The sequence below is a fragment of the Vigna unguiculata genome, chromosome 10, assembly GCF_004118075.2.
Source record: "Vigna unguiculata cultivar IT97K-499-35 chromosome 10, ASM411807v1, whole genome shotgun sequence".
NCBI classification, from domain to species: domain Eukaryota; kingdom Viridiplantae; phylum Streptophyta; class Magnoliopsida; order Fabales; family Fabaceae; genus Vigna; species Vigna unguiculata.
In genome coordinates this window covers 10721501-10742741 of record NC_040288.1, presented here as the reverse complement: position 1 = coordinate 10742741, position 21241 = coordinate 10721501, and the positions used below count along the sequence as shown (strand labels likewise).

Sequence of the window (21241 nt, the reverse complement as noted above, 5' to 3'; positions counted from 1 at the left end):
GTAAATTCACAGTTTTTTTTTTTTCCCTTATGTTTGTTTGTTTTTTCTGCTTCTGTTCACTCTCAGTCTCTCTTTCTCTATATCAAGGTAACTCTATGTCTTGAAAGAGTTTTTTCTGTTTTTTTTTTTCACTGTAGGTTTTGACTTTTGGCTCATAGAATTTACTATCATGATTTAATTATGTGGTTAATGCCCATGATTTTTCATAACGTGTTCTTTTTTTTTTTTTTTTTTTTTAGTTTTTTCATGTTGGTGGTGCTATGATTTAATAATTGTTTTTGAGAATTGAAGTTTTTGTCTTTTACATCTAAAGATTGAAACTTGTAGTGTTTGAGAGGGTTTTTGATATTTTCATGCAAATATATGTATACAGTTCGCCGAGCAATTTTTAGGAAGTTACGTGCAATTGTTTGTTGATTGTGATTTTGGGTTTTGGTGATGATTTTAGAAGGAGATGACCGAGGAGAAACCAGAGCAGCTTTGTTTGAAGAATAAGCAAACCGATGCTGCTTCTAGTTCTTCTGTATCAGATGGAAATGGCAGTGCTATTCCAACATCATCAAGGAAAACGGGATCAGCATTGCCGTGTAATAGGTAACTTTGTTTTAAGTTCTTTAATTGTTCTCCAGTATTCATCGTAGTGTTGCAGTTTGAGGGAACTGCAGTGTACTGTTTATTTGTTGTTGCTTAATTTTACATGTTGTAACAGTACCTGATTTTACTTTTTGCTCTGGAGGATTCTTTTTTTATTTTCTTCCTTTTTCATTGTTTTTTCTACAATCTTTCTGCACTGGATTTCATTACGTGAATGCTTTTATTGCATGTAGGAGGACCACTGGTCCTGTTAGACGGGTAAAGGATGGTTGGACGGAAAAGGAGGTTAGTCTCTGGGACGTTCAGTTACCAAATCTTTTTGTTTTAGTTTTTTAACATTTATGTGCTTGCTTCTTAGGAATTGATTACATGGTGAATTCGGATTACTACATTTAATGACTGTTAATCTACGTGTACATCTACAAAAAAGTTGCTATATATATTTTTTGTTTAGCTTATTGTATATTGAATTCAATGTATTTGTATTCATTGCTACTCCTACTTGGAATTCAATTTAGTTGTTTTCTTTAATTTGCTGCAGGATGAAACATTAAAGAATGCTGTTGAAGTTTTTAATGGCAAGAATTGGAAGAAAATAGGTATATACTTTTATTTGCTATGTAGTGATGACCTTTGATATTGAGTTAAAAGTTTATTTGCTATTGCATGCTGGTAAAATAAGATGTGAGTCGAGTGACTTTGTTGAGGTGTATTGAGTGTTTGAACCTGAGATATTAGAATTGAAGGACTAAGCTTGTTGGTTTCTAAAATAAATTGCACAATGACCCCATAAGGGTTGAGGATGAACTTATTAGCTTAAGTCAGAATTAAACCAGGGAAACTATAGTCCTTAAACCTCTATTTCCATCTTTCCTTAATGTTTGAATGCATTATTTTTTGTGAATGAGAATTGATATATGGGTGAACCAATGGAATTATTTTGTGTGATGTGACCATAATCATCATATATTCAAGATCTTTTGTATTGAGTTCTTTCTGAAAGCATTATTCTCATTTCATGAAACTGATTTATCAAATGTGGAATGCAGCTGAGTTTTTTCCGGATAAATCAGAAGTTCAATGTCTTCACAGATGGAAAAAAGTTCTTAATCCTGAACTTGTTAAAGGACATTGGACAAAGGAGGTTAAAACATAGTTCTTTCCTTTTCAATTTTTGTTACTTTCTAACAATTCTATTCATAATTAACTTCTCTTAGTTGACATGCAGGAGGATGATAAAATAATTGAACTGGTGACTATACATGGACCTACAAAATGGTCTTTGATATCCCAGTCTTTGCCTGGTCGAATAGGAAAACAGTGCAGAGAACGGTAAGGTTAACTGAACTTTGTGAGAAATTCTTCTATCTTTTTTTAATTAATTCTTTTGTATTGATAAATGCTAAGCTTCATTGTATATGACTTAATTAGAATGTTTAGCCTTTAAATCTAAAACCTTTCATCAAACTATACCTAAGCTTAAAGAATAACTCTTTTTAGAATATTATAAGATTTGGCAACTCGTAGCTTTGTATATGGGCTACTAAAGAATTAAGTTGTACTAGCTTTGTTATTTTTGCTTTTCATTTTTCTGGTATTATTATATACTCTGTTGCTTACTAAATCCTTCATGAACACCAAATACATACGCATTGGCTTTGGTATATACATATATGTTCATTATCATGAAATTAATTTCAAACATTTACAGATGGTGCAATCATCTTAGTCCAGACATAAAGAAGGATCCCTGGACTTTGGAGGAGGAATTAGCTCTTATGAAAGCTCATTGTATACATGGCAACAAATGGGCTGAAATAGCCAAGGTTCTATGTGGAAGGTATATTTTCCAATTAATTCTTTAGCTGTCATAAAGGAAATTAGAGTCATAATTAACATGTAACAAGTTTCATCGAGTGCTATTTTTATTTTATTATTATGCTAGTTGTGGAGTTCTGATTTTTTGGGGTATTCTTTCTCTCTTTGTTGTCATACACTCCCTTTCAATGAAATTTAGTTCAACCCACCCACCTGCAATACAAAGGACAAAGAATAATGTCCTGAAGAAAAATGCTATAGTAGGCAGGAGCTACTTTATCCAATGAATATAATAAATATAAAGAGTTAAATATGCTTTTAGACCCCATAAATATGATTAAATTTGGTTTCAGCCTTTTAACTTTTTCTTGTAAGTTTGAAGTATTTCTGTAAGGTCTTTATCACCATGCTTACTGATGATATGGCAATGATATGCCAGATGTATGCTATTTCACCACTAAGTGGTGATTCAGACCATTTCAAAAATCTTAAACTCTACGAGGCTCAAGCCTACAAATAGTATTTAGAGAACATAACCCAAATTTAACCATATTAACAAGAACTGAACAACATGTAAGTCAATTTTAAATGGTACTTCTTCCAGGTGTGAGTTTTCCCTTTAAAATATACATATAATTTTTTTATATTCTTGTCAGGATATCTTGTCATAGGTAGAATGTATCACTGTACAACAATAAATACTCATGTGTACCAGTTTCTATATACCCTTTACATTTTTTTTTCCTGCAGGACTGATAATGCAATAAAGAATCACTGGAATGGTTCTTTGAAGAAAAAGAAAGATTTCTATTTAGCTAATGGAAGACTTCCGCCCATCCCAAAGAGCAGTACGGAAGCTGCTGTCAAAGATACAGTCAAACATTCTACAACTAACACAATTCATGTTTGTTCAAATAAAGGATTAGATGCCACTGTTGCATCATCATCTAAAGCTACAGACATTACTAACCTTGATAACAGTGATAAGAATCAACTAGAATCCTCTGGAATAGTTAGAGAGATTGGAGATTCTTCAAGTGTTCCACCAAAAAAATGTGCTGATTCTGATTGTGTAGACTGCAATAGATTATTCCACAGAGGTCTCCGCTGTAGTAACTTGGAATCAGGGTCAGGAGATAATTTTAAAATAAACAGGGGGCCAAAATTTGTGAATCCTGGACCCAATGCTAACCCGAGAATTGATCATTGTCTGAATTATAGTGATATGAACAGTGACAAATCAACCAGAATTTTTTATTCAAAGGAAGGTCTAACGTTTGGTTCTTTTTGTCATGAACCATCACGGCTTGATAATCCACATCCTTCAGAATCTCTTGATTTTAACATCTCTTCTGGCCTGCAGAATGAGTTCATTTCTCCACCGTTGAAGTCATGTGTTGGTTTGGTAACTCCACCTCATGTGAAGGGAATTGAATCATGCTCAGAATCTATTGAATCAATACTGAGAAAAGCAGCCAAAACATTCCCAACTCCTTCAATAATAAGGAAGAGAAGAAATGGAGGTGAATTACCTGCCACTCCCAGAAAGCTTGCAAATGCAGTTCATTCACATGTATGTAATGAAGAAGTGAGTTCAAATGATGTTTCTTGCTCTGGAGTTCATGTTCATGGCCATGGGAGTAATAGTCTCCTAAATAATGCTTTGAACATAATTCCTCTATACCGATTAGGATCCAAGCAAACAGCTATTAAGTCTTTGACGAAACAACTTGATTCTGCATTTTACATGGAAAAAAGTGCTTCTGAGATGGAAAAGTCTACTGAGAGAGTGTTGTGATGACTAAAGATGGTCTTCATAAGACAAAATTGGCAGAGAAGTACGTTCTTCTTACTCATTTTCCTTTAATTGTTCATTTAGATTGAAAAACAACTCTTTCTTATAGAAAGAAGGTCAACTGACTGAAAAAGTCAACTCCCTAGGAACAGAAGGTTTTGTTGATATTGGTTGCAGTATAATATTATCATAGAATATTTTGATTGAATTAGCAGGAAAATATTTGCATAATATGTTAAGACCTTAGAGATGTGAAATTAAAGGATTGAGAAAATGACTTGTTTTTCTTCCTTGAAATGACAATGCAACTTCAGCGGAGCTAAAGACATGGTTATTTGAATATGATTTTCTTATAATTGTTCTACCTTAGAAAGTTTTTTGGAAATTAATAATATATTTTCCTTGCTTTCACTGTTACATTTTAAATTATCTAGCATTGCATTTTCAGAATTTACCTGAATTTTGATAACAGCTTCTCTGCTTTGTAGGGATTGCCATTGGTATTGCTGAAGCTGATTGAATTTTGACCACATTCTGACAATTTTGCAAGTGCTATATTTCATTGATGGTGAAGCAGAAACCGTTACACGACGTGTATATTTCATTTGATTGTGGATATATAGTTCATATAGTTTTATACTGATCACACAACTTCTGTAGATATTTATATACCTTGAGAAATAAATTGTGGCAAATTTCAGAACAAACTTTGATTTTATATCTTACATTGAATATAGATTTAAAGCCCTTGTTGAATGAAACCTTGTGGCAAGTGCAGTCACAATAGTATTTCAAAGAGTGAGTTTCTTTTTCAAGATGTAAGGTATTTGACTTATATACGGGGACTGTATATAAGTCAACCCGACTCATTATAGGTTCTATCTAGGTGAGCTGGGTTCTTAGTTGATTGGGTTCATTTTTAGTCCGTATTGAAATTTGTAATTTCTTTTTAATCCAACCCTGCTCGAACTCATGGTGGATCGGGTTGGCTCACAAGTTTTAATCCATTTTAATAGTTTTAAAAATTCCTTATCATTAGGGATGACAATATGGGGTGAGTTACACAAGCCAGCCAGCAGACCCACAAAAAAAAGTGTGAGGCCGATTGAGTATTTTAACTTGCTAACCTGTCTAGGACTACCCGCATAATCTGCAATCCGAGCAAACCAATGGTAGGATGACCGGCATTTGACCCACATAGTCCGCTATGTGATGTAAATGATTTAACTCAAACTTATTAATTAAAATCAGCTATTTATAAACTTTGATAACTTGTAAGGTTATAAATAAGAATAAAATTCGAGATATCTATTTACAAATAATAATAAAAATTAAGGTCTAATTAATTAATCTATTTAAATACGTGATCAATTTGAAGATGAATTAAAATAAAAGCTAAACTTTAAGGTTTGTATTGATGAACATAATTAAAGTTTAAAGGATTAAATAAATTTCTTTTTCTAAAACATAGGGTATGCCATGATATACTAGGATTAGTTTGACATTAGATTGAGTAAGCTTTGACTTATGTGATCGATATGATATCCAAATGGAAAAAAATTGTAGGACACTGTTTGATAATTCATGTAAGAATAAAATGGTCATAAAAAATGTAAAGACAATAAATAAATAAAAAAAAGTAAAAAGTAGCGAAAGATAATATTGTAAAAAAAATTTTAGAATGTCAAAATTCAAACTATTTTGAATAACTTGGACTTCTCCCCTTGAATCATGATAGAGTCTCCAAACTATGAATACATTTCCTTCTAAATAAGATTACAAAGGATGAAACTAAGAAAATGCACATTATTTCAGTAACTTAAGATCCTTAAATGGATGTTGCTAAGTCACATGATATTTCTTCCAGAAGATCATGCAAAATCAAGTCTTCAAGCTCCAAACTGACACACTGTGCATACAATTGAGGGTTCACCCACCCATCACGTCTTTCTAGATCACGACTTACATGGTCATCTATGGTTAGCCCAGTTTTGGATCTAAGGCACAAGGATTTGTTCATACCAGTCCACACTTGATAAAGAGTGTGACACCCTTTTGGCATTGGATGAGATGATGAAAAGGGTATGGAACAACAACAGTAACACCTCCCAGAAAGTTCCAACAATGTCTCATTGATTAGGTCAAAAAACACATGGTGATTGCACTGGCCACTTCCACCATAGCTGCAGAAATCAAGGTCATTCTCCATTTCTTCATAGAGTAGTGGATCAACTGGGTGCTCACTTGAATGCCATGCTGAAAGGCACTCTTTACCAGTGAGTCCAGATATCTCAAGTACAAATTTCACGTAGTTAAAGTCAGCTTTGTCTTTCATGGGGATATGGGAAAGAGTAATGTCATAGTTCATGTGCTTGCTTTGATTCTCCACTTTTTCAGCATTCTCTGTGCTTTCTTTCACTTTAACTGAATCTGTGATTGTAGCCTCTTGTTTCTCAATAATGTTTTCTAGTTCATTGCCGGGTTCCGTAATCAATTTTGAATCCACTGAAATCAAAGAATGCAACCTAGTAAGCTGCAGCCAACACTAGATTTAACATGCAGATGAAATACATCATGATTTATATTAAACTGAACAACTTTTTACAAAGGAAATATATATATATATATATATATATTAAATGCATTTATATCAAATTGATATATATGTGTTCTAGCCAGAAAGAATTAGGATTGGTCAGCCATAAGTATTTAATGGATCTGTCCTTTTCCTTGTCTCTCGTCCTCTTTTTAACCCCTCTTTTTCTGCCCCATCTCCCTTCCTGAAACATCTCATTATTGTCTCTTGTCTTTATTAGTCATAAACAACCTTAAAGTACTCTCAACGGTTCAATCAGTCATTGGACCTTAGTGAACATTCATGGAACCTATCACTGATCAGATCGGATGTTGGACCCACCACCACATATACAAAATTTAATCCAAACTATTTCTTTTCTATCTTATGGGTTATGAAAATGTATTTAAACCACAACTATGTAAGAGAGAGCAGCATATATTAAGAAAAAAAGAGTTGAGTGAGATAGGGTAACCTGATTCTTCTATTGCAGTCATGTTTTCTTTTATTGGCTCAATCATTTCTTGGTCATTAGAGGTGTCACCACTTTTAAAACAACTATGTCCGAAATCATCAGTTGTCACACTAGCCTTGTCATTAATCTCACTACTGCACTCTGATCCTCGTTCAACAATATTACTAATCTCTTGATGATTTTCATCCACACTGTGAGGGTGTTTTTGAATAAAATCTTCTACAGGTGTCTCTGGTTGAAGCTGAACTTTTGAATGTAAATTAAGGCTAGACCTTCTTTTCTGATGGAAAATGTTGTCTGAACTCAATGTTGCATCGCCAGAAGCTACTTTTGCCTTTGGTTCAGTCAAAGATGAAATATCAGGGAAGGACAAGGAATTGAGATCAGGCAACGAAAGCATCCTTTGTACCAACATCTTCAATCGTGAATGTCCTTTTTCTGTTCTTAATTTTAGCTGCTTAGATTGAGGATGACTTTGTTCTGCATTAAAGCCCTTGTCATCGGAGCGAAAATAATTGTCTAGTGGTTCTTCAAGAGACAATTTTCTTCTTATGATGTTCCAGTGATGCTTGGCAAATGAATTAGTAACGTTACCACTGATCTCATTACATTTTCCATGACAGGTTTCATCTTCTCTACTCACATTAGAATCTGTTATTTTCTTAAAAACTTCCTTCTTCAAATCACTCGATATCTCATGACCTTGAGGAAGTTTGTCAATGATAGCATCCATAGCAACTCGAAGCTTTTCTTTTCTACTTTCTCCTATAACATGCTCTATTTTCTGCTTCAGATTCTTAAAATGTTTGATTTCGTTCAGACTTTGATCCTGAGCTGAAGAACTAGTAACATCTCTTGTAATCATTGCTTCATTTACGTTGAAACATTGAGACAAGGACCTTAGGTAAAACTTTCTTGAGGATTCAAAATTAGCTGACTTTGGTGTTTTGGTTTCGAAACATAATTTTCCTTTCCCTTTTGGTGAAAAAGCGTTCCCTACAGTCCCAAAACTTTGTCTTTTTGATAAGGGGTCAGGTAGAGGAAATGACATAGACCTAGTTAATTTCATTTTTGTGGTATACACATGTTGTTTATGGAGGTGATAGACCAAAGGAGAGACAGGATCTTGCACAAATGTTGTTAACAAGTTGTCGTTCATGCTGATTGCAGACGTTGGACATGTTGAACTTCTATGATGTCTGCTCCTCTTTTTTGACATCTCTTTCCATAATATTAACTTTCTTCTTATAGACTCTTTTGTCACTGAAGAACATGGTGTCGTCCTTTTCTCAACCTGCAAGCTTCAAATTAGATACAACCTTTTATTTATTTATTTCCCGGTAAGTTAGTGGACTCATATTCTGCATTGTGAAAAAACCATCGCATCCGGAATCCAATATCAATTGAATTAAAAACTATATAAAATGCTTGCAAGTTAGTTAGAAATGCATAATCATAAATAAGATTAAATATATTTTTATTCAAGAAATATTGACGTAAAAATAGAATTTGTCATCTTGTTTCTATTTGAAAATTTGATACATTTTGTTTTTCAAACTTTATAATGAATAAATATAGTCTTTTTAACTCAATTTCATTAAATTTGTTTGATTTAATAAATGCGAAAAACACATTTAACACTTCAAGAAAAAATGAATCTATTATGTTAAAATGACTATATTCATTCATTTTTAAAGATTGCGTATCGAAATATATAATTTTTTTTAAGAGAGATGAATTCAAATGTTTTTTTTTTTATCAGAGATGAATTCAAATGTTTGCATCAAAGAGAAGGGATTAAAATCATATTTATCTCTAATTGATAAGGTACTATTGATTTTTCAAATGATGTACAATTGGGTCGAAGCATAACCATTCAAGGTGTTTTTATGGAGAAACAACTATTGCTTGGGGAAATCAACATTTGCCAAATGCATTTTGGGTTGGACATTAAGTTGCTAGATATGCATATGTCTTTTACCTCAATGATAAGTATATCTTTTAATTTTCGATCTATGTTTTTCAATCGTAATAAATACAAACATCGTTGATAAAGAAAAAATTAAAAATTTTGCTTTTAATTCAACATATTATGTGCTTTCCTAAAGAATTTTTTTTTTCACTATTATTTTAACAATTAAAGACTACAATAATGTAAAGGGTGACATGGAACAAGGAGAAAAGAAATAAGTTGAACTAGAAGGGGAGAACTTACATTTGAATTTCTTGTTACATGGTTGAGTCCCTTCCTTCTATCAGCTGAGAATATAGGTACATAGTTTGCATGAGATTAGGAGCTAATTATTCAAAATTTAGAAGGCAATGACATCTTTGAGAAATATTTAGTCCTTAGATAATGCAGAAAATTTGCTAAATAATGTTTACACTAAAGTTCATTTAATATACATATTCCTTAAAAAATAGGAAAAAGAAGTCCTTCCAGTATAGAAATATTTAAATTTATTATATCCTAAACAATTTATACAAAATGAGCTTAACATATGTTGATCACCTTTCAAGACAAACAAATTGATTTCAACTAAATTTGAATGGGAATTTGCGATAATGTAAGAATTCCTTCGATATTTTCTAATGTTTTAATATATCCTAAACAATTTATACAATGAGCTTCACATGGCAGAAAAATAAAATATTGATCAGAATTTTAGACAAACAATTGTTTTCAACTAAATTAAATGAGGATTTTCAATAATGTAAGAATTCCTTTCATATTTTCTACAAGAAAACTTGTTTTGCTCAATCAATTTCATTTATGAATTAGCCAATTGTTCTCCTAACCATTGCCTACAACACTAAATCCATGCCAGTTTTTACTTCAAAATGAAAAAGAAGAGAGGAAAATGCACTAACCTAAATAATTTCTTTCATCACCATCTCTTTTGTATGCAAGTCTGTCAAAGAAATGACTCAATAGGGGATGATACTTAATAACATGAAATAGGGACTTTTTGCCCTCTGGGTCATGATGATTCACCCATAACGATTCAGAATTTTTATCTTTCATCTTCCTTGCCATGCCTGGCAAAATTCACCTTTTAAACAAGCTTGGTTTAGAAATGATATGCATTTTGTTGCAACAAGCTTGTCAAACCTGCACAAGTTACAAAAATAAAATATCAAACACATATATATGGATGAGGAATTCAAGTAAGTGTAGCAATTATCCAATCAGCTTATAAATCTTCTTAATTATCTCGTGGTTTCAATACCGAAATTGATTTGTCAGTTTTTCGCAGGGTTTCACACAAACATGTTACGATAAACATGAACAATTCTTCAAAATCAAAATGACTGTTAAATGGTAAAATATGTCAAGAAAATTACCGAAGGCTTCAAAATTAGAATATTCTCTGTTAACAAGAGAAGAAGAAAAGATTCAATGATGGTTGTAAATATATCTATCTTTTCATAATAATTTAACACCAAGAAAAGATTTAGGTACAAAGAAGTTATTTCTCAAATTTTGTCAAGGATGTGACTAAAAGAAGAATATTTCCTTTCCACTTTTTTAGGATTCCTTATGGCTGATAAAATGCTACAATCTTGGAAAAAAAGAAGTTAAAACACATTATTTATTTTTTTACACCATATTAAAAAAATATGAAATAACATTGTCACATTTTATATATATATATATGTGTGTGTGTGTGTGTGATTAAATATATTTATCGTGTCTGAATTTCGTTTTTAAATCAAATTAAGTACCAATTTTGTCCCAACATTAAATTGTGTTTGTAAAATGTGGAGTAGTTGTTGTTGTATAGAGTAGGCTCGGGATCAGTAATAGGGTTATAGGTCTCCGACCCCTTTTTCTCTTTGTTGCGAGCATTAAATTCCTTACGTAAAAGATGAAAATGACTCTTGTGATTGGGAGCAACACTTTCATGGAAGCCATTGTTGGAAAAAACTTGCATACACTAAAATAAAATAAAAGAACATGCAACGTAACTCAATGATTTTTATTGACGGAGAGAATGAGTTATTATATAATTACTTACAAACAAAATATTAACAAAAAAAATTAAATCTTAATCTAATCTAATTTAATATGACGTATTAATAAACTAAATTTTAAATATTCCAACTAACTTAAATCTAATTTATCAAATATATATCACTTTGCTAAATACAAACAATTCCATAAGCTAAAACGTAATTTAAAGATTATCTAACAAAATTAATGATTATTCAACAAAACTCCCCCATAAGCATTACATTTTTCCTTCTATCATTTTGAACAATCTTCTATCTCCATAGTCGACTTGCTTCTCTCTTTGATCGACTTGAACTGCTCTTTGACCAACTTCATCTTCTCATTGACCGACTTCATCTTAACCTTGGTTGACTTACCCTTTGCGGGGTTTTTTATTGTCTTTGTGGCTGACTTGTCATTAACCAAGTTTCTCTGAATAGGTCGAGTTCTCTTTAAGAGATCGAACAATTCCCACGCCTTCTTCACACCAAACTCATCATTTGTTTCAAATTGCCACTTCTAATCTTGCACCTCTACTATAACTCTCAAATCCTTCTCAGCATGCAACTGCTCTTCTTGTTCAAGATCCGAGCTATCCACAATCCACACTGAGCTATCTAAGCTAGCTAGACGCTTTACCAAGCTACCAAGGCTCCCTGCTAAGCTTTTCGAGGTGATCACTTGCTCCCCCGAATGATATGGGAAATCCACTTGCTCCACCAACTTAATCAAGCAATTCAAATTTCCCACTGAGCTAACTGAATTAGCGTCTCCACCGAGATCTTCACATGCTCCATCAAACTCTTCACATGCTCCACTGAGCTATACGCACGTCTTGACGACATCTCCATGCTACTGGACTGATTTATGACACTCAACCTTATTGTCGACTTCTCCACTTGTTTGTGCTTGTCCCCCGAGCTACATCCCATCATCAACAACACTGCTTCTTCTTCAACTTCTTCAACAAGATTGGTTGTGTCTTCTCTTTCAAATCGCATTGCTTTAATTTGCTTATTGGTCTCTTTCTTCACCACATTGTTGCGAACAGATCTTGCACCACCTTCACTGTCCTCACGTTTCAAACACCTTTTCTGCAGGATGCTCAACTCCAATTTGTACATCCGATTTTTCTTCTTTTCTACCCGAGCTGCTAGCCGACTGTAAGACCCACTAATTTAAATAATTAAATAAATCTGAATTTAATTAAATGAGGGTAGTAAAAGCCTTTATGGCAATTAATGCTAACCTTTATGATGTGGAAAAGTACTAGCTCAAATGGTTGAGAGTACTTGATTGTGTGAGAGGACTTGGGTTTGAGTCCTATGTATGCCATTTATGTGTTATTTATGTGATTTTATATAATCGTGTTGTAGAATGATATAGTAATTAAATTATATTAATTAGCATGAAACATGAATTGGCGTGATGGTTTGATATTGACTTGGCATTGCATGGTTGTGGGTTCAAGCTTTGGGGAACCCAAATTAAACTTCATTTTTGGCTATTTTTGGATTTGGCTTGGAATTTGAAGGGTTAAAGGAAAACCCTAATAGACATGGCAGCCAAGGGGGGGGGGCTGAAAAATAGAACCTAATTAGGACATTGAATGGTAATTAACTTAGGATTAATGCCATTTTCGTTTTTTTCTCAATAAACCCACATTAAGACCATTTTAAAAGGGAATTTTGAGGTAGGAGAGAAGGTTTGGTTGGGCTGTAATTGTGATGGCAGAAGAGAACACGAAATTGTGAGTTTTGGTGAGTGTTGAGTGAGGTTTTGGGGGCAGAGTTGGAAGAAGAGCAAGAAGGCTATTGGCGATCAAGGAGGAAGAGGGGAGTTCCTATTGGTTGTTTTCAATTTAAATTGCATGAAATCGTGGTGTATCAAGGGTTTGGGACTAAATTTTATGTTTTATTAGAGTTGGATTCAGGTTTCTGGAATTTTTCTAGAAACCGCCTGGCGGTGGCGCGCGACTCGCCGGGCGACACAAGCTACAGACCCAGTTTCTGTGTAACATCCCGTCAGGATCTTACAGATTTTAAATAAAATAAAGAAAATAAATAATCACGTCGCATTTAATAATACCTCATTTTCCAAAACGCGGGAAATTTAAAACTTTATTAAATCTATGAATAGTCTAAAATTCCATAATTTATAAAACTCAAAATAATATAAAACATCCATAGTGTTTACAATTTATTTCAAAGCCATAAATCACAAAAACTTCCATGCTATCCCCGCTCCATAGCTAAGTCTCACCAGGACCACTTGCATCAACATCATCTACTCACGTGTACCGCATACACGATCGCCAAACACAAGCAGATAGGGTGAGCTTAACAAATAAAGCGTATAAAATGGCATACACATATATAACACATTTATATATAGGAAATACATCCATCCCAAATGAATTCCATCCCTTTTAATTCATACCACCGGGCCACAACCAGGTTATTCGTGCTCTACATCTTCTGGTGATTACTTCGAGGTGACTTGCTGCCATACCTATCGGCCACAACCGATAGAGCACGTACGGGAAACCATTGCTACGGATCATACACGGTAATGCTAGGTGGAGTTCCCAAATACGAACATAGTTCGCAACGTCCCAAGACTACCAAACTCGTCAGCCAACTACTGAGGAGGGCAATCTATTTGGACCCATTCGTACTGGCCATAACCAGCACACTCACACCGGCAACACTCGCCAATCCGAGCCACAACTCAAGGGTTCCTCGTGTTCATCCGCCATCCCGAGTCACAACTCAAGAGATGTTATTCCGAGCCACAACTCAAGGAATACCACGTGCTTAACCCCTATCCCGAGCCACAACTCAAGGGATACGTTCCGAGCCACAACTCAAGGAACACCAGCAATCCCACCTTTGAAGCATCACCAAAAGCCTTGTAGATCACGCCTACAGAATCAACAACACCAATACTGCTGCAGTAAAATCGTCTGGCGGGAGACACGTACCGCCAGGCGCTGCCCGCTTCCAAACCGCCTGGAAGGTATGATGAATCAAACCTTGGTTCACATTCAATAATTAAATTTTGGGAATTTAATATTATTTTTGCGCTTAAAATTGTATTTAGTTGCATATTATATTATTGGATATTCTTGAGTTTAATAATGCAATTGTAATTTATTTTAGGTTCTTAAGAGTGTAAATAATGAATATTTTAATTCATAAATTAAGTCCCAAAATAAGAATTTTGGAGAGGAATAGTTCAGGTACTAAATACACACCCAATTCTCATGTTTACACCCCTTTTTTCCAATTGGATTATCTATTTCTAAGAAAGGACATTTCTGGAGCTAACTGCACCCCCTGTTTTCAGGTTCACACCCCTTTTGTAATTGGACTTTCAATTTCTGTTCTGCACCCCTCCTTTTTACTAAGCTGCACCCCTAATGTCACTTAAAAATCTAATCCACCAGATTTCGCCACGTGGCAATCCTTCACTTAATACAATAACCACTCACAGTTTGCCACCTCATTAATCCTCCACTAACTCAAATCACCAATCAAAACATGTCACCTCATCACTCTCTCTCTCTTTCACACCACCAAAACCCTAACCCTAATCTTCTTCTCCCTCTCCATCACTCTCACGCCGCTGGCATCCCTCACGGGCGCCACGAACCAGTTCGGCCACCGTTGCTCACACCGGAGCGCAGCCACCACGACGCGCTAACCCAGGAAAACCCCGTCACCGCTGCTGCACCGGTGGTCCGCGACTGCATCGTCTTCTCCGCGCGTCCTGCAGCCACCACCATGCCGGGACTACACTCGCCGACAATGGACTGCATCCACGAGCACGAACCACCACACCCTCTTCTTCCTCGCGCCATCGTCAAAATGCAGACCCCACTGCTGCCGTCGGAGTTCGCGCCCGTATCCATCGCGACACCATCGTCACGCTTACGTCGAGACGTCGCCACTTACGCGCTCCAGGAGCTCGAACCTGTCACTTTCGCGCTGTCGTCAAGCCTCTATTGTGCCTCCATTGCGCCTACATCGCCGCCCCCTGCGTCGTGAGAGAAATTGTGGTCACTACGGCGCCTCCATACCTGTAACAGCAAGCAACTCGCGTCGCGACCTCCCTCAAACTAGCACTCAATCAATTCGATATCCACCGCGACAACCACCATGAACTCGCCGAACCACTCGTGACTCTATGAAACGCACCTTGCGCCAAACCCTAATTCTGGAAAGAGAAAGTGCTGCCACATGTTCGCTTCTCAATGGACAGTCCAAAAGTCAAACTGGTCAACCAGTCAACTCTGAGTAAGGGTTGGTCAACCGTGGTCAATTTGTATATTTTACGCTATATTTGACAGATGGTTCCTCTATAGGAACCCTAAATTTCCTAGAAGAGGAAAGAATCGTCTGGCGGCAATTCATTGTCGACCAGACAATTTCTGGAAATTTCCCAGAAACAATAAATTAAAAGGAATAAAATATCAATCATGTTCATACCAAATTCAACATATCAATTAGACTTAAATTAATCAACTCATGAAATTATCCTATTTAGCATGCCATTCCAATTTAAAATCCAATTAACGCGTAAGGTTACTCTAATTAGCATGCGAATCAAATTTAAAATAAAGTTAACGCGTAAGGTTACTCTATTTAGCATGCCCATCAAACTTAAAATAAAATTAGCGCGTAAAAGCTCTCCTAACCTGGTTTCCTTAGCTTAAACTTTGACACTGAAAAAATTCTCCCTTGATCACTAAGGACTCCCCTTGGTTCTTCTCAATTCGACTCCAAAAACCTCGTTCAAACCTCACCACTCTAACAAAATTCGTGCCCTATTTTCTGAGTGCAATTTCAGTCTTGCAAAACCCTTCTCCTAACCTAATTCTTGCCTTTTATTATCATTCATTACTCCTTTATGGTCCGTTCCAATTCATGTTTCTTGTTAATTAATATAATTCAAGTATTATATTATTCTACTACATGATTAACATATATTTAAAACAATAACAAATAAATATACACAATTGGCATACATAAGACTTGAACCCAACTCCTCTCACACAATAAAGTACTCTCAACCAATTGAGCTAATACTTTTCCATGTCATACAAATCAGAATTAAATACCATAAATGTTCTTCCTACCTGCATTTGTTAATTAATTATTTAATTAATTAATTAAATTTCGCGGGTCTTATATTCTGGGTTTCCTCCATGAACCGCATGGCGGTAGGGGATGATTCGCCAAGCGGCACGAACACAGTTAAGCTATTTTTGGCTGTTTTGGATATTTTTGGGGTACCTATGGTGTCGTCGTGATGTTCCTATGCTTAAATGTGAATTTTGATGAGTATAGTTGACTGTGTATATCATGTTTTTGCAGAATGCATGAATTTTGTATGAAATTGGGGTTAGGGTTATGTTGGGGATTGGAAACAATTATGCATGATCAAATTGTTGTTCCACTGTGGTTGAGGCTATTGATTGTTTTGCTGCATATCTGTATGTCTGGCGGAATTAGTAGGGTAATGAGATGGAAGAAATTTCGATATAGGATATCATGGGAAGTGTGTATGAGTATGTGAAAATTGAGATATGTGTTACACTAAATAAAGTTTTATGTTGTTATGAACTGAAGCTAATGGCAAACTATGATTACAGAAACCATATGCGATTGGGGTAAATGAGTAATAAATACTAAATTGGTATCATGTGGAGTGAGTGGTAGACAATATTAGAGTGGTGTAAGGGTGTGTTGAAATTGTAAAATTGTGAGCTTATGGAAGTATGTTCTGCATTTGTGGTATGAGGTATATGTGTATGGTAATGTAGTTACCGGACTATTCTTGGTGAACATATGGTGCTATATTTTTTGTGTAAATACCTATTTGGGTCATTGGTAGGTGCAATGTTGGTACTGTGTTAAGGTGTAAAGTATTGATAATGATGAAGTAAGTGGAAATTGTAAATAAAGAGAACTTAATCACACTACAATTTGCATGATTAAAAGGTGTGTATGATAATCTGGTGATAGAACTGTGCTTGGTACTGTGTTGGCGCTTGGCGCCTGGCGGTGTGATATGCCCGCTAGGCGGTATGGACCCAGATTCCGCCTAGCGGCGTGTGATGCGCGCCAGGCGGTTTGGGTGCAGCGATGGTGCGCGAGGAAAGGTTTCTACACAACTTTAGGTGATGTTCATGATACGAGGCTTTGGCTGGGGGCCCAGTTACGAGTGTAACTTGTATTGGGGTAACACGTGACTACTCTAGGTTGTAGCATGGTGGTTTAGGAAGTCCAATGGAGTGTGCAAGTTGTGGCTCGTACGGTGAGGTTTCGGGTGATTGCCCTCTTCAGTGTATTCTGATAAAGTTTTTGGTAGTCTGGGAACAACTACAAACTTATGTTTGTTTTGGGGAGCTCCACTTGGTGTCACAGTGAGATGTTGTGGCAAAGTTATTCCCACGTGTGGACTATCAGGTGGTGGCCTGTAGTCGGAGGGGCGAGTAGACGCTCGTGCAGCAAAGATCGATCATTGATTTCACCTAAAGGGTATAGAAATGATAGACGTCTAATGCAAGTGCTGGAAATGGAGAAGTAAGGAAAAGGGAGAAGAATACTAACCCGGGTTTTAATGTTGAGATATTGTATTTAATATTATATTTGTTTGGTTTTATTTAAATGAGCTCACCCTATATGTGTGTGCTTGGCGATGATCATGTAACTTGTTACATGGGAGCAGATGTTGATGCAGGTGAGCAGACTGATGCATAGAGACGAAGTGGGAATCTCTTGAGGATTTTATCATTGGTTTATTTTGTTGGACTATGGTTCTATTGTAATAGTTTTATAGACAATTTTATTTGTAATACGGTATTGCCGTGAATTATTTTATCTCTTTTGGCGCGTTGAACTTGAGGTTTTAAATATTTTCCCGTATTTTGGGAAATTGTTGAATAATAAACGAGGTTGTTTTATTAAAATTTATTTTTGTTTATTTTTAATAAGTAATTTCCGACTAGGATGTTACACCGACTGTACTTGTCCTTCAAGTATAGTACTCGATTCTTTCATCAGAATCGAGTTTTCTTTCTCCACTCTCTGACCTATGCTTAAAATATTACTCTTCAGCTCAGGAACATAGTAGACATCCCTAATTTCTCCAACTCGTCCATCTTTTTGCATATGTCGGATTGATCCACGCCCTTTTATCACCATCTTGGAATCATCTCCACATGACACTAATTAGGCCTCCATCTTGCTGAGTTCGTTGAAGAAACTCTCATCTCCACACATGTGATTGTTTGCTCCAGTGTCTAGATATCAGACTGAGCTATTTAACCAACCTGGACTAAGCTCGTCACCTGATTTTCTTTCCTTCACACAGCCCTAACGCCACTCAGCTTCCGATTTACCGCTCTTTAGTTTGACATCTGAGTTTTGCATCATCATTAAAATTCTTATCTCTTTCTCGTCATCTTCCTTTGTGAGAAGACTTTTCTCGCTTTTTTAAGTTCGATGAAACTTCACTATATGACCAGCCTTGCCACAATTGTAGCAACTTACCGATCTACATTCTCTTGTGTAGTGGTTGTGCTTGCCACACCGGATGCATTCCACTTCTAACTAGGTCAAATCTCCTTAGTCCCTTTCTTGACCATGACCATGCCGATTATGCTGCCTGGTTTGATCCGTGCTCTCTTGAACATCACCTTTGTCATGTCCACCTCGACCTCGGCCATCTCATCCTCTGCTACCTCGTCCTCTACCTCCAGAACCTCAGCTTTGAGTATTCCGAGTTTCATTCAAATCAAGTTGCGCTTGTAGTGCTTGGTCACACAGTTCATGCTTCTTCCATCTCCTTTGTTCATAGGCCTCAAGTGACCCGACAAGTTCTTCCACTGAGAGAACTGATAGGTCCTTCGACTCCTTGATGGCACATACGATGCTCTCAAAATCATCTCTTAGTGATCTCAAGATTTTCTCCACAACCTGGCTTGCTGGCATCGGCTCTCCATTCTTGTCGAGTTGGTTGGCCACCTTCTCTACCCGAGTTATGTACTCGGTTACCTGCTATTTATCTTCCATCTTCAAGCCTTCAAACTCTCCTCTAGGAGCTTGAAGTCGGACTTGTCTGACCCAATTGTTACCTTTGTATGAAAACTCTAGAATATCCTACACTTCCTTGAAGATGCAACGTTTGCAATCTTCTCAAAGCCTGACTCATCCACCGCATTGTACAAGAAATAAAGAACTGACTTGTCTCTCACTCGTGTCTTGTTCAACGCGGTAATCTGGGCCGCCGTCTGATTTGCTTCCTTCTCGGGTTCTTGATACCCGATCTCCACTACATCCCAAATATCTTGGGATCCTAAAAAGGTCTTCATTTGCAAACACCAATTATCATAATTGGTTTTCTTCGTCAGTTGCGGCACCGTCATACCATTCACCACTTTATTCATCTCTCACTCAAGCATACTCCTTTCTTCCTTTGTCCCATTGTTTCACTCTCCCTCCTTTTTTTCTCTCGGTACTCAGAGCATAAAGCTTTGATACTACTTTGTTGGAAAAAACTCACACACTAAAAGAATATGCAACATAAGTCACTGTGGTGATTTTCATTGATGGAGAATGGGCTATTATATAGCCACTTACAAACCAAATATTAACAAACCAAACTAAATCTTAATCTAATCTAACCTAATCTAATCTAATATGCCATATTAATAAACTAAATCTTAGATACTCCAACTAACTAAAATAACAACTAACTTAAATCTAATTCAAAAATATAAAATACCCTATCACTTTGCTAAATAAAAATACCTCTGTAATCTAAAACGTAATCTAAAGATTATCTAACAAAATTAAAGATTATCCAACAGACATTACACTTGCAAATGACAACACAGAAAGTAAGCTAAATTAACATATAAGCTAAAAGCAAAGGATGAACACATCGAAACATATCCACATGGGATGAGGGGATATTAACACAACCCCTGTTGCTGAGTGGAGAGTTGTGGAGGGAGTGTATCCAATAGACTAAGAAAGAAGTGAAGATAAGAACATACTTTACACGAGCACAAAATCAACTTGGGACTCTTCGACTAGTAGAACAATCAAATGTGGTGCCCTAGTGTCCCACGAGCCTATTTATAGACAAATTGTGAGGGCATTCAAATGTACCCTTCACACCCAACCGTTAGATGTAAGACCCGTAGAATTTAATTAATTAAATAAATAAATAAATAATAGATGCGGGTAGTGAGAGCCTTTATGGCATTAAATTCTAACTTGTATGATGTGGAAACGTACTAGCTCAAATGGTTGAGAGTATTTGATTGTGTGAAAGTACTTAGGTTTGAGTTCGCTGTATGTCAATTGTGTGTTATTTATTTGTTATTATTTTAAATATATGTTGATCAAGTTGAGGGATAGTATAATCATTGAATTATATTAGTCAACATGAAATATGAATTGGTTGAATGGTTAAGCATTGATTTGACGTTGGCATGGTTGTGGGTTCAAGTCTTGGAGAACTCGAATTAAACTTTATTTTTGCTAAACTTAGTTTTGGCTTGAATGTGAAAAGTTGAAGGAAACCCTAACTGAATGGGTAGCCTAGAGGTGGCTGAAAAACAATCCACCTATGAATGGCAATAAACACCAACATTAAACCCTTTTCGTTTTTATGCCATTAACCCACATTAAGACCCAATTAAAAGGCCAATTAGAGGTAAGAGAGAAGGTTTTAGTGGTTGCCATTAGAGAGGCCATTGTGAGAAACGAAATTCAGAGAGAAAAGTGTGATACTAGTGTGAAATAAGGGCTGTTTTGAGAAGGAATCAAAGGAAGGTGCATTGGTGTTCAAGGGGAAGATCCATAATTCAAACTTTAAGCAAAGGAATTCTAGGTTAGAGGAGTTTTACCACGTTAGTGTTATACTTTTGGTTAACTATATGATGTGTGACTTGAATATGCATGATTTCTCCTT

The 21241-nt window shown here is 35.8% G+C and overlaps 2 protein-coding genes across 2 annotated transcripts; one reads left to right on the top strand and one right to left on the bottom strand.

Moving 5' to 3' along the window:
- The first annotated feature begins 454 nt into the window (after positions 1-454).
- On the top strand, positions 455-4243 carry LOC114165223 (transcription factor MYB3R-3-like). Its single transcript, XM_028049882.1, has 7 exons — positions 455-594; positions 828-879; positions 1136-1193; positions 1644-1738; positions 1823-1926; positions 2306-2434; positions 3163-4243. Exons 1-7 carry the CDS (start codon positions 455-457, stop codon positions 4208-4210), a joined length of 1626 nt encoding a protein of 541 aa, XP_027905683.1. The 3' UTR covers positions 4211-4243.
- A 1683-nt stretch (positions 4244-5926) lies between these two features.
- Positions 5927-9512, bottom strand: LOC114167664. Its single transcript, XM_028052782.1, has 3 exons — positions 9473-9512; positions 7258-8551; positions 5927-6712 (listed from the first exon to the last, which is right to left on the bottom strand). The coding sequence occupies exons 2-3, from the start codon at positions 8474-8476 to the stop codon at positions 6036-6038; spliced, it is 1896 nt and encodes a 631-aa protein (XP_027908583.1). The 5' UTR covers positions 8477-8551; positions 9473-9512; the 3' UTR covers positions 5927-6035.
- Between the last annotated feature and the right edge of the window lie 11729 nt (positions 9513-21241).